General features: G+C 37.4%; 2 protein-coding genes across 8 annotated transcripts; both read left to right on the top strand.

Annotated features, from left to right (window-relative positions):
• Positions 1-2,616: 2,616 nt before the first annotated feature.
• Positions 2,617-4,734, top strand: LOC124187878 (odorant receptor 4-like). Its single transcript, XM_046580065.1, has 7 exons — positions 2,617-3,324; positions 3,385-3,500; positions 3,757-3,852; positions 3,921-4,020; positions 4,104-4,214; positions 4,332-4,487; positions 4,574-4,734. The coding sequence occupies exons 1-7, from the start codon at positions 2,617-2,619 to the stop codon at positions 4,637-4,639; spliced, it is 1,353 nt and encodes a 450-aa protein (XP_046436021.1). The 3' UTR covers positions 4,640-4,734.
• Positions 4,735-5,459: 725 nt separating this feature from the next.
• LOC124175447 (odorant receptor 22c-like) lies at positions 5,460-8,757 on the top strand. 7 transcript variants are annotated; one of them, XM_046555726.1, is made up of 8 exons: positions 5,460-5,609; positions 6,529-6,950; positions 7,072-7,187; positions 7,270-7,365; positions 7,450-7,549; positions 7,790-7,906; positions 8,279-8,434; positions 8,567-8,757. In XM_046555726.1, exons 1-8 carry the CDS (start codon positions 5,546-5,548, stop codon positions 8,627-8,629), a joined length of 1,134 nt encoding a protein of 377 aa, XP_046411682.1. In that variant the 5' UTR covers positions 5,460-5,545; the 3' UTR covers positions 8,630-8,757. The 7 variants fall into 7 exon arrangements, 6 of the variants coding, with proteins under 6 accessions (XP_046411682.1, XP_046411691.1, XP_046411673.1 ...); XR_006869169.1 differs by lacking the exon at positions 5,460-5,609 and having other exon boundaries at positions 6,248-6,950; positions 7,455-7,549; positions 7,790-7,886; XM_046555735.1 differs by lacking the exon at positions 5,460-5,609 and having other exon boundaries at positions 6,248-6,950; positions 7,790-7,886.
• The last annotated feature ends 4,932 nt before the right edge of the window (positions 8,758-13,689 follow it).

Here is a 13,689-nt window from a genome sequence, read left to right as displayed (position 1 = left end):
AATCTTCAGGATCGTCGAGGGTGCGCTGGCCAGTATTAAATTGAGGGTGGCATCGGGGGCTGACGGAAGGTAAGGATTTCGCGAATCACTTTATCCCTGTTGACGGTACGCGGTAGAAATCGATGCGTGCTATCTGCTGCCGAGCGAAATGTGCCGTCAGGGTTTGGAAAATTCTCAATAGAGAGCATAGATGGTTATTTCAGTTTCTTACTTTTCGAGCGATGAGTGGGAAAATACCGATAGCGGGACTTTTCGCTCCTTGTCATTCGAAGACAAGATATTTGGCATTTGCTATTTGCCTGGCATCATTCTCTATAAATTTGAACTTTACAGCTGATCAGATTAAATATTAAATTCAAATTGGATACTTAAGAGTCCGCATGTATGTGCGCCGGAAAAATCTTCTCCGTTCTTCGCGTATCTTGATGTTATATATTCGTTATCCTCGTAGTTCAGTGGAAAAACTTTTAAGTGTGGTCTTCGACCGTGCGAAGGATCATGTGATAAATTGGTATTCAAGCCTCGTAGTTTGATCGATGGAAAAACGATGTACGTGGTCTATGAGATTGAAATAATACTCGAAGGAAAGAGATCGAGATTAAATTGAATATTTTACTGTATCAAGGATATTTATTACATTAAACACAAATGTACCACAGTTTTGAAAATAATGATTTATCATTTTGGAGTGTATCCGCGATCTGATTATCATCGCTGCAAACTCATTTATAACTCATATCTCGGAAAGTGTTAAATTCAATTAATATGGAAAATATTCAGTTTCATCGGCACATTACTATCAGAGAAAATTTTGTCTAATGGAAACTTGGGGTTTCAGTGACTTGTTCATTGAAGCTTTTATTCGGAATCGTCCATTTCACGGGCAGACGATCATCATGCGTTAACGTATGACTGTGCATTTATTGATTCACCCAATCCTATTGTGAGAAAGTTGCCTCAGGCAAAAAACGCACCGTGCAACTGAATCAAACCTGTATCCAGACAGGGGAAGGATATTTCCTGGATATTGCGACTCCGTCATATGCGTGATACATTTTTTATTCAACGGTCTGTCAAGTTTGAAACATTTCATTCTGGACTTGCAATTAGTTGTATCAACCGTGCACTTCTATCGTTCGAGTTTGTCGTGATATCTTCAAGTTTGGCGGACAAGGCACACTGCAGGATTTAAAATGCATGAACTTTTTACCCGGTATTCATTCAGTACGTTCGCGGAGGAAATAAAATTTAGCATGGACTGAAATCGATCTGCATGGACCACATCGATAGAATTTATAATTTGGTCAAAGTCGTTGATAACCTAGACTCAGTAATAACGATGAAACGTGTCTTTCAAATTTGTTTAGTTGATTACCCGTAAAAATATGACGGTGAAGCTTTCACCTACAGTGAAAAAGCATTCAAATGACATTGAAAAAATTTTGTTGTTAAGTAAAAGATTGTCGGATAGCAAAGATATAATGGAAATGTACTCTTGCATTGCAATAGTCTTCTTTCATACATACTCATACAAAATATGCAGTACGTTATTAAAGTAAAGTCGTTCGAAATTTTTTGAGAAAATGAAAACCTTGTGGAATAATTTTCATATTTCCTGTTAAGAACTATGACTGTCAGATGATTCCTTATTTTTTTCCCAATCTTGAATGATTCAGTTTCTCTAATATACGATTTATTTGTGCTTCTAGCGATTCTGCTCTTGCACATTTTACAGAGCATTTTTATGCACGCAATACTGAATGGTAGGAATTTCGGCAACTGACAGACCTCTGGTTCTTCTAGGTCTAAAGAAACAGTAAATATGTCTGCAACCAAATTCTTCACGTTATCATTGAAAAATAATACTACCTTCAGTGATCCTCTATTATATGTGGATAATATTTACTCTGCGTTATTATAGTATATCCACTATCCGAAATGAGAAGTATTCTTCCTCTCCCCTACAACTATCACAAGTTGTGATTACAGCTAGTATAATCGAGTGCGTTTCGTCTCTTCGGTTTGCGACTAGTCTGAATCAGTGAATATTACAATAAAACTGCACCAAGAATAAAGTAAGACGTGTGAACAAACGAGAGTAGAAATCTAATCAAAAGAAGGTCGAGTATATTTTCGGAGGAAAATAAAAGAACAGAAGTTAAAGGCCCCAGTAAATTGAATGTATTAATGATGCAAGATTGAAAATACAAATTTTGATTAACAAGTTGCGACAGTCATTTTTTCTACGAATCACAAATGCTGATAGAAATGTACAACTGTAATAATATGGCAAGTAAATTATACCGCTCTAAAATATAATTGCAATCATGAATAAAAAAATATTGCGCAGGTTACTTCAAGAATAACAATCTATTAATCGCCATATGATTGGATTCTCAGTTATGCAAGAAACCACCTGTATTTTTACAGTTAAATTATGCGCTATTCGTCCGAATCGAGATACTTTGAGAAATTTAGTGTCCATTATTCGGCTATTATTTGTCATCGTTTATGGTCACGCAACCTCGTTTATCTAATTAAATTTAATCGCGTCGGTATATTTGTGACTCGATTCATTGTCAGTGACGGCCATAAAGCGAAACTTTTGTGACAGAGATGTCGTCTCATACCGACAATGAAAGTCCGAGCTGCAGCCAAAAATCTGGGACCAAAATGCTCAAAGGAAAAGACGACTTCCAATCGAATTTTTCGAGCCATTTTAGAGACATAAAAAACCTCCGCCAGGTACACAAGATACCATGGATCAAGGAAACGAGTTTTAACACTGCAATGGGGGGCGTGAGGCACGGATTGAGTCTGATTGCATCTTGGCCAATGATGATGGAAACTTGGAGAATGACGGTGATTTGGTTGTTTTACGCTGCCGGATTTTTTGTGTGCGTGTGCGGTTGTTTGGGCGGGGCGATTACGGCTAGGAAGGACCTCCAGCGTTTGGTCGCGGCGCTTGGTCAAGCCATCCCAGTCACGGTGATAGCCATCAAATACGGGCTATTCAAGACGCAAGTGAAGCCGCTGAACCAGATCCTGAAAAGCATGGAATCGGACTGGGAAAGTGAAAACCTGAATTCACGAAGGGACGATCCGGAGGCGATACGACGCCGTGAGATAATGACGAATCATGCCCGAGTACCCAGAATTTTTTTCAACGTTTATACGTCGGTCGTGACGATTTGTTGGATTTTGTTCACGATCGCGCCAGCAACGAAGAGAATATCGTCACGTGATCAATCCGCACAGAATGCCAACAAACTCCCTCTCAATTCGTGGTACCCTTTTCCCTTCAGTCACAGCCCCATTTATCAGGTGAGTTTCTGAGTCGAGAATGATTTAGAGTTTTTTTATCGTGGGTCATTTCGATGCCAGATCATGTACGTGTTCGAGGTATTCTTGGGGAATGTAATGGTCATCGCACACACCGGCATAGACAGTTTGCTAGTTACCATAATTTTTCATCTCTGCGGACAGCTGGAGATACTGCGGTAAGGATGGAATTCAATTCACATTACAGGCTCAGTGAGAATCCTTCCGAGGAATTCTACGAGTTTATTAAATGCATGTTTATACGATGGGAAATTTTAAGTAAAATAAACTTCAGGACTTTCAGAACATAATTGTCTTTATATGATTATTAAGCCACACTAACGAGTTGCACACAAACATCGAATTCTCTTTAAATATTATGAAGTGAGATCTGCTCATACTTTATTTTCGCTTTTTTGTTGATCCTACTGCAAGGAGTTGCATTGAGGAGTTTCGAACTGAGGAACGGAGTGAGGAAATGATGTGGGCCGACGTGAAGTTCATAGTTAAACGACACGAATGGATAATAAAGTGAGTGACATACGATAAAGTGACTCAGAGGAGACGAAGTATTATATTTTAATTTAAATGTTTTCCAGTTCAGCTCGTAGTCTGGAGAAATCCTTCAATAAAATTTTATTCAGCCAGCTACTTGCAGGCACACTGCACATTTGCTTGGCAGGCTTCAGTGTCCTACAGGTACGCTAAAATTTGAAATCGCCTACTCAAAAAGTTCAATCCTAATTCTGCCGTCACTACAATTGGAAAAATATCATTTACAGGCAATGGAATCCAACAACACGTCAGTTTTTGTGAAGTTCGGCCTTTTACTTACAATGGCTCTGCAGCAACTATTCATTTATAGTTTGGCTGGGGATTACCTAACGTCCCAGGTGAACAGTCTTAGATTATAGAACGATGCCCAGAATCGGACAAATCTTAATTACTTCTGATGCGATTTCTGGCATAAGTTGGTGAGCACTTTTTCAGTGATCATTCGTTTGATACAGGGTACTTTGATCCGAGTAGCTGCCTATAAAGCCACCTGGTACAAACTACCACCATCTGTGAGCAGATCATTTTTATTGATCATGATCAGAGCAACAAAACCGATTACACTTACTGCGGGAAAATTCTCGGTCATGTCATTACCCAATTTCACCTCGGTGAGTTTTTGTTTCAAATATTTGGTGGAACGGATTTTAGAATGAAACGACTATTGACGATATTTTAGTTTTAATAAAATTTCCAGCTTATCAAATCGGCGGTGTCGTATCTCTCGGTTCTGAGAGCGATGAATACGGACAATTCTAACTAGTTAGTCAGGACTGTTGAAGCAGTTTAAGATACTTGAATTCTACTTTATTGACGTAGTTAACTTTGTGCTATTGATAAATATTAGGAAATTTGTTAAAGGGCTATAGTTTACTGTATTCATGTCACAAACAATTCTATATTTAATTCTATATTAAACAAAATCATGCAATTGATACATGTCGCGCTCTAAGTAATTTTACTGATCATTTCGAGCACTCTTATTCAATTTGCTAAATACACACTGCAAGGTACTGCATTCAAATAATAGTAGCATGAACATTTGATGGTAACCATCGTCATTCAAACTTTTTCCCTAATCCATGACCAATGATCGATAAAAAAACAACTGTTTGTTGATATTTTTTTCCCAAGATTTATTCTCAAGTGTAGCTGTAAGGAGAGAGATCGTTTGATGAATTTAGCACGGTTCAGTTTTACTTCGACTTCAAAACGCAACGAATATCAAAATTCACTTCAAACATAGTGTTTCTTTTCAGACACTCGGAGTTTTGTTGAATATAACAGTATTGCTGTTGTGCTTGATAGGAAACAGATTTTAATAACACTCACAAAATGGCAATACGCGTTACTTTTGATTTCATCAAGTTCTAAAGGTTTTCCAAAGTTAATTCGTTTTACCACCATACGGTCACATCGCCATTTCACATTATCTTTCAACCAAATTAGCAAGGCGTACGATATCGTGATTGACTGGCAAGAAACAGCAACAATTAGTCTATCGATCAATAAAAATTTTCCCTATTATTGGCGAAATTTCGACCCAAGATGCTACCATAATTAATAGCAGGACCAAACCGAACCTTGTACGTTAGTCAACAAACGAATCTGTACAGCAAGTGAACACCTTTTATCAGTTTAGGAAGTTCTTGAAAGTGAAAAAGTTTATATGAAATGGAGAACCTTGCCCAGATACAGCAACCCAAACGGAACTGAAAACTTAGAAGCTGATGGTGAGTATTAAGATTAACGATACAGTTAATCTTTCTTTATTCTATCTAACCCTGGTAAAAAAATAAAAAAGCTAAACACGTTTTAACAGTTGCATATTACGAATAATTTTGAGGAAAAAAGGTGATAAGCATTTGCTACGTTTCGATTCTCTTATAACAATTGAATTCGCATTTCCTTGTCTACTTTTTTGCGAGCAAAATATCGGCTAGAAAAGTTAAGCATAGATACAAATAAATCAGCTCTATCTGTTGTTACAAAGTTAGTTGAACGTAAAAACTACACATCGTGACAAAATCGAACGTACACAGCTTTACCCAGGCATACGCAAAGCGTTTTACATCAAGACTGAGTCTCCCCTCCATGAAATCATTCCCTCCGCCACAGTCCACTTTTTATTCAAAGCTTTGCGTGTAGTTTCCAACTTTGCAATACCCATCGGCAATTATTTGAATCAAGTTTATGATTCTGTAGTCCAACTTCGCCTTCATACTTTGAATTCTGTGTACGCCAGACATATCTTCCAATATTTAAGATTCATGAACTTTGCCCACAGCGCATGCATCTCTACAGGGAACATCCCTTGCCATTACCTGATCGCATAGTGCTTTGTCTGTATTGACAGAATTTCTAATCGCGAACCTGACTGCGTGGTTCAATCGTGAACGAATCTCCGAAGCTAATAGATCGGTATCTCCTTTGGCCGATGAAATTTTCAATAGTGAAGAGTGCAAAACGCAATGCTGGAACAGTCCAAAGTCATGATTGCACAGGAGAACCATAATTTTAGCAATCAATTCACCACAGCGATTTGTGGCCTGCGTTACGTTATGATTTATTTGGGAGTTTGGCCAGGACAAAAATATCAAAACTTGTATCGTTTCATTTGGTTTTTTCACTTGGCAAGTCTGATATTTCTAGCTTCCGGTTCAGTAGGTGGCATCGTCGTACTAAGACACGACATAAATAAACTCATCAACAACTTAAGTATGTCAAGTCCAATGATACTCATTTTCTGTAAGTGGCTTACATTTTCGTTGCGTCAGAAACTGTGCAAAAAGCTCATGCATTCCATGGACGAAGATTGGGTCAACTTGAGAAAAGATACTTTGATTTATAAAAGTGTGCCGGATTCTAAACGTCTAATCACCAATCATTATCAAGCTTCGACTGTTTTCGTCTACACCTTTTTGATCGTAGCTACTATTGCAACCATTAATTTTGCGACTGATTCTTTTCTCTCTCTAAGCAATCGCGGTAATAATACTGATCAGGATAATCTCTTGCCAATGCCATACAGCTGGTATCCTGTAGATTACAACAGATCGGGTTATATTGTTCAGGTAAATATGAAATGTTAAATTCTTATCAAACGCTTGTACCTACAAACGTAGATATGACACGTAATGCTTAAAGCAGTAAAAAATAGCTCTCCATCATTCATCGGACCTTGAATAATTCAAGTTCTTGGCGGTCGCTCAAATAATCAGTATGGTGACAACATTTCTGGCAACAACTGCAGTAGACGGCTTCTTCGTTGCTGCGATTCTACACGTGAGCAGTCAACTCAAGATTCTAACGTAAGCTATGCATGCATGAATACAAACAACATGTGGCAATTAAAAAGAATTCGATTCCGCTAATACTTTCGTACTTTTCCAGATATTTCGTCGAAGGAATCGCTTATAGACCGTCACATCCCGAACATTACAGGATAGAGATTAGAGAAATGGTGAAACGCCATCAGGTGCTGTTGAAGTAAATTTCATTGCTTCGTTTCCTGATTATTTCGAAAAAAAACCTCATTCCCTTATCGCGCAAGTAATATACTTTTACTTCTAGCGTAGCTGCCACGCTGCAAGAATTTTACAGGCTCATTGCTCTGCAGCATGTAATGGCGTGCGTGCTTGCTCTTTGCTTCCTCGAGTGTTCATTTCTCATGGTAGGTATGCAGAAATCTTTTTCCAGTCTGACGGTACTTCATCGTGACGCCACAAGTATTTTGTAGTAAATGCAGTTACATAATTATAATAAATCGGATAAAAACTTTTGTTGTTTATGCTATCAAGGTAACCGTGAAATCATTTTCAATTTTTACAAAAGAAATCGTGACGCATGGTGAGTTTGTAGATCTTAAATCTTAGACCCCACTAATTGATCCTTTTAATACCAAAATGTTCAGGAACTACAAGAAAATGGAGCGAGCAAAACAATTTTATTAAAGTTTGGACTTTTCGCTATCGGATCGTTGGAGACTGCCTTTATCTACTGTTTTGCCGGTAATTCGTTGATAAATCAAGTAAGCAAGAATAACTGTAACATTATTTCTATTTCTGCAAATCACAAGAAAATCCTGTGTCACATGGGCAAACATTTAGCTCAGGACTGTGGCTACAAAATCCAAACCGCGAATGAATGAGTATTCACAATCAGGATATAAGACATATTGCAAACAGTGCTACGTCAAATACGATTTACGATTTTTATCTGTTTTCCACAATATCGCACTGTAGCAGAAATAATACCTATCACCTTGACTTGCTGAGCTTCTTTTATTTTTAAAAAAGAATGCAAATCTGCAGACTACCTACAAACAGTTAACATTAGTTTAACGCTTGCTGCGCGTAACGGCTGTATTTGCGTTCAATCAATGCATCTTTTCGCATTCAAGGGCTATGCTCTCGGATTGGCGATCTACAGTTCCAAATGGTACAATTTCGAAAGATCGATAAATCTTTCATTGTCAATAGTAATGATCAGAGCACAGAAGCCGATAGAGATTAGCGCAGCCAACGTTTTTCCTCTCACGTTAGAAAATTTCACAGTCGTAAGTAATCTCATTGCATTATCAATTTGTCATTTATATCTCTGCCTACTCCGGCTGACTCTCAATCAGATATTCTATTTTGTTTCCTGAACGCTCAACAATTTTATAGTCGTTATTTGTCTATGCTTACAGATAGTCAAGGTAGCTGCATCATATCTCTCTACTCTACGAGCTTACAGTATGGCGGAAGCTTAAAAAAATTTCATTACAGCCATTCAACGAGTGCAGGACAAAACAAAACTGACGGGAACACCGATTGACCAAGCTGCAGAATAAATTAAGTAGAATATGAAGTGCAAAATAAACTCGAGCATCTCTTGAGACTTGTTTGCATTGTAATTATTTGAACCTAATGCGCTGTGCGGTTGGCGATTCCTTTCTCTATGTGCTTGAATTCCCATTCAGTTTGTCGATTCACATACAAATTGAGTCAAGGAAGTATATTTTACATTCTAGCCATAGGTACGAGAACACCAACGTACTAAAAAAAGTATTTCCCAATTTCGTTATTGTGAAATCCAAAAAAGATTTAGCACATGTTATTGTAACCAATACAGATATTAAACGTGAACTCGTTATTTCAATTTGCATTCATTCGACTAGAATTGAATCTCACGCATATTGCAATCAAAACCCACAATATGAAAATAAAAAGTGTGGCGTAATAGGTATCCACAAATGTGTTCCAACTGCAACTACATGATGCGATTTGCTTCGCTCGTCGTTTCGAGAAAATCATACACCGTCCCTGTAATTACACAATACAGTGGAAATTGTAAAAAACTGTTAGAATGTTATCCGACGACCAACAGTTTACACCCGAGACTTCGGAAATACGCAACTTTTAATTCATAAGCAAATCGTCCTCGCAGTCAAAGTGTCAAGTTAGCCCACCAGTAGGATCGACTCACGCCTCACAGTTTGCCGATAGGTCACATAATAATTACAGTAACCAGATTATTTTACTGAAGAAATCCATTGCCAATGTACAGTGTATTTGAACTTTCACTTCGAAATCTGTGAAAACGATATTGAGATTTTTGATTAAGCATGTAAGCATATCACTTGTCTAATGGCATAAGATCGTAAACACCATTACGTATATTTTTATATATATATATATATTTTCTGTGTTTTTCGGCCAAATACATTGTTCACATTACCTGCTACAGAAAAAATTAACAGCGCGGTCACTAGGCGATACGTGACAATAGTCAAATACATAAATTACGTAAAGAAATTGGAGAAGTTTCGATCCTGGCGTCAGTCTAGGTATGTAATATCTCCGATTTAATTATTCGTCAACGTAAGGCATTTCTAAAATGTTAGTCAAAATTATCGCGAAATAAACTGGAGTGATTCACTATTTCTAGTATGCTTTGTAAAAATGAAGGATCTGTCGTAAATCGAAAAGACGTACGTTTATAAGTTTAATGGTATTGAACCAAAAAAACTATCAAGATGGTAATAGATAATTTTTAAATTAGCCACGTGATCATACATTGCATTTAATATGTATCAAAATTCATCAAAAATTGGTGAAATACACATTTTGACATGTCCTGGTCCATGTCAATAAATAATAAAAATATTTTAGAGCCTTTTGATGTTTATATGTGATATAATTTATTAAACGATTTATATAATTGATCATTTCAATAAAATCTCTTGTTTTTTGAATCCTGTCATTAAAATTTATAGATTAGCGTGGCCCATTCTTCTTTGATGTGAAATATTCTGATCCACGAGCATTATTCCCAATTTAAATTTCAGTCACAAAGTATCCGAGGTTTCAATAACTCATTCTTTCTTCAGACCTACCTCTAGAACAGTCCGTTTGGTCGGAAAATTACATAACGCAAAAACCAGACCGTACTATGAAATTATAACCATTTACCCAGCTAAGAGAAGGTTATTTCCTGGACATTGCAACTCCACCACATACATAGTACATTTTTTATCATTCAATGCTCGATCAAGTTTCAAAGTTTTCAGCGTACATTTGGAATTAGTTGTATCAACTGTGCACTTCTGTCGTTCGAGTTTGTCGTGATACCTTCAAGTTGGATGGACAGGACACAATGCAGAATTTAAAATGCACCAACTTTTTACTCGGTATTCATACAATGCGTCTGCACGGGAAACGCCGCGTGCTATCGATTGAAATTGATTCGCGCTGACTGCATCGATTGAATTTGTAATTCATTCTGAGTTGGGTGGGTTAGTCAAAACCGAAGCTTCGCAGTGAGAGGATCATCCTTGCCAATAGCTGAAAATTTCATATTCTTCCTTTTGCAGAAGGAGAATCCATGTTTATTATTCGTCACACAGTGACTGTCGAAAACCGAAGTATGCTCCAAACGATTAAAACCACAAAGCACACATGGTGAATAAAGTGGCGGTGAATAGACGAAAATTGGGACAAGAATAAAGTAAAAGGTAAGAGTAGATAAGATCAGTAGTGATGTAATTAAAAGAATTTAAAATATGATTTGGGGCGAAAACAGAGGGAAAGACGCTGAAGTGCCTGTGATTTGAATACGTTAAGTATCTATAAGTTACAAATATTACCTTTTATCAATTTTCCCAACAATTGTTTTTCGAGCAAATTATAAAAATTTATAGAGCCGTACAATAGCGATACGATAAACTTGCACTGCTGTTGTAGCGCTGCCATAAAGTGCTATTTAATTTGATGTCTAAAAGAATAATACACAATTTAGTTAAAGAATAATTAAGCTATCATTCAGTTTCGCTGAATTTTTAATCATGTGGGCAACCGGCTGTATTTTTACAGTTAAATTATGCGCGATTCGTTCGAGTCTAGAAGTTCAGATACATATAGCATCCATTACTCACCTATTATTTGTCATTATTTTCGATCACGCGAACTCGTGTATCTGCTCAAATTTAAGCACAACGGTATCCCTGCTGGTTCTCTTATTGTTACTGTTAAAAATCAAGGGCGAAATACTTAAAAGAAAAGAAAATTACAATTCGACTTGCGTAGCCATTTTTGAGAAATGAAAATTGTCCGGCAGATTCAATCGGACTAGAAAAATGGGAATCTAAATTCATCTAAGAATCATGCCCGAGTACCCAGGATTCTTTTCAAATTTACTGACGATTGTGATGATTTATTGGATATAGTTTACGATCACACCAACAACCAGGCGAATATCGTCACGTGATCAATCGCCTCGTATCCTTTTCCCTTCAATTACAGCCTCCAAGTACCAGGTGAGTTTTTTTTTTCTTTTATCAAGGCTCATTTCAGTGCCAGATTAATTACGTGTTCGAAGTATTCTTTTGGACTGTAACGGTCATCGAACACACCGGCATAGACAGTTTGGCAGTAACCGTAATTTTTCATCTTTGCGAACAGCTGAAGATACCGCGGTAAGTATGGAATTTATTTCACATCGTAGCTTCAGTGCCAATTCTACCAAGGGATTCCGCAATTCGATGTCAAATCTTCAGTTTTTAGACCAGCAATGAGGGTATCAAATGCACGGGGATGACCGGTTCATTCACAATGGCACTGCAGCTGAGTTATAGTCTGGCTGAGAATTATTTTACGTCGCAGCTGAATATTTTTTTCATGATACCCTGAATCGAGCGAAAAATTGATTACTCTTAATGTGATTTCATGATTAAAGTGGCGAGTACTTTTTCGTAGGGCGCTCTGATCCAAAGGGCTGTAAATCATCTGTAAATCCACTTGGGACAGGCTAACACCGCTTGGGAGTAGGTAATTTTTTTTTGGTTCTTTTCAGAACAACTAAATCGATTATACTCATTATTGAAAAATTTTCCGACGTGCCATTATTCAATTCCATCTCGATGAGTTTTGAATTCGAATATTTGATGTAGTAAAATCTAAGAGGGAACAGCAATTGCCGATATTTCACGTTTGGTGATATTACCAAGTGATCAAATCGGCCGTTATCATATCTCTCGGTTCTAAAGGCAATGAATACAGACTAGTTAAACTAACTATTCAAGAGTGTTAAAGAATTCCAAAATACTTGAATTCTGCTTCAATCGCGAAAATAGTTTTATACTCCACGTAAAATTTTGGAAAATTACTTATCAGTGTAGTTGTCTGTGCTCAAATAAACGTATATATAATAAATGTACTTAAATAAACGATAAAATTCGTATCACAAACAATTACATGATCAAGTCAACTTCTATTTCGATCGTCGTTACACAAAAAACATTATCAAGTTAGTCATAGTATGCAAATTAATCATTTCTCTGAGTGAAGTATGCCACCGCAAAGTACATTCAATATCTGTCCCTAATCCGAAACCGGCAATCGATGCGGTAGCTTAAGCTTGTTGACATTTTTTGCCCAAATTCACACTCGGGCGTAGTAGTGGGGGCGGGAACTATTTACAAGACTTACAAGGCACCGTTCAGTCTTAATTCACCTTCGGAACGCGTCGGATGTCAAAATTCACTTCGTACAAAGTATTCGTGTTCGAGACGGTCGGCAATTGATCGTAGTAGCAGCGTTATCGTGATTCATGGAAAACCGATTATAAAGCGACTGGTTTATAGAGTGAGAGACAATCAAGCTTCCAATTGTGGTACAGAATTTGATTTTCTAAAATGGTCGTAAAAGTCGAACACTGTGTGAATCTCGTCAACCGCTTTCTCGCCAATACGCCAAAACGAAGAGTGGGCAATTCAACGCGTGCCTGTGAGAATACGCCTAAGCAACAACAAGCACACTAACTTTCACATGTTTGCAGAACGCGAAAACAGACGCAAGAAACAGTGTAGAATAGAAACATGCTTCCGGATGCATTAGCGTCCGACAAAGCTGCACCCATCTAGGGATTCGCGATTCAATGTATTGTGGAGGCAAGAAGCCTCCCATAATATAACGTTTTCTCCATAAGTGTATCCTCTCATAATTTATCACCACCAACAGCACATAAATGCGACTCGGTTTCGCGACTTTGGTCCTTACGCACGTACGTTTTTATTGTTCTTGCTCACCATGGTGAAAAGCTTATATCATCAATTCAGTGCAGTGAATGTAGTGATGATGAATCGCTGGCGAATTCGGTGGGATTTACCGGAACGAGAGGAAACATGAATCAACGACTAGAGGTGAGTGTATACAATGTGTATTCATATATTTTATTGCGTACTTCCATTATTATATTAATAATCAGATTATACAATCGTATTCTAAAAGTTAGTTTTGATGAAAATAGAAAGAGATAGAGGAAAAAAATTGT

This window comes from Neodiprion fabricii, chromosome 1 (genome assembly GCF_021155785.1).
Source record: "Neodiprion fabricii isolate iyNeoFabr1 chromosome 1, iyNeoFabr1.1, whole genome shotgun sequence".
Classification (NCBI taxonomy): Eukaryota; Metazoa; Arthropoda; class Insecta; order Hymenoptera; family Diprionidae; genus Neodiprion; species Neodiprion fabricii.
This window is presented reverse-complemented; position numbering and strand designations above follow the sequence as displayed.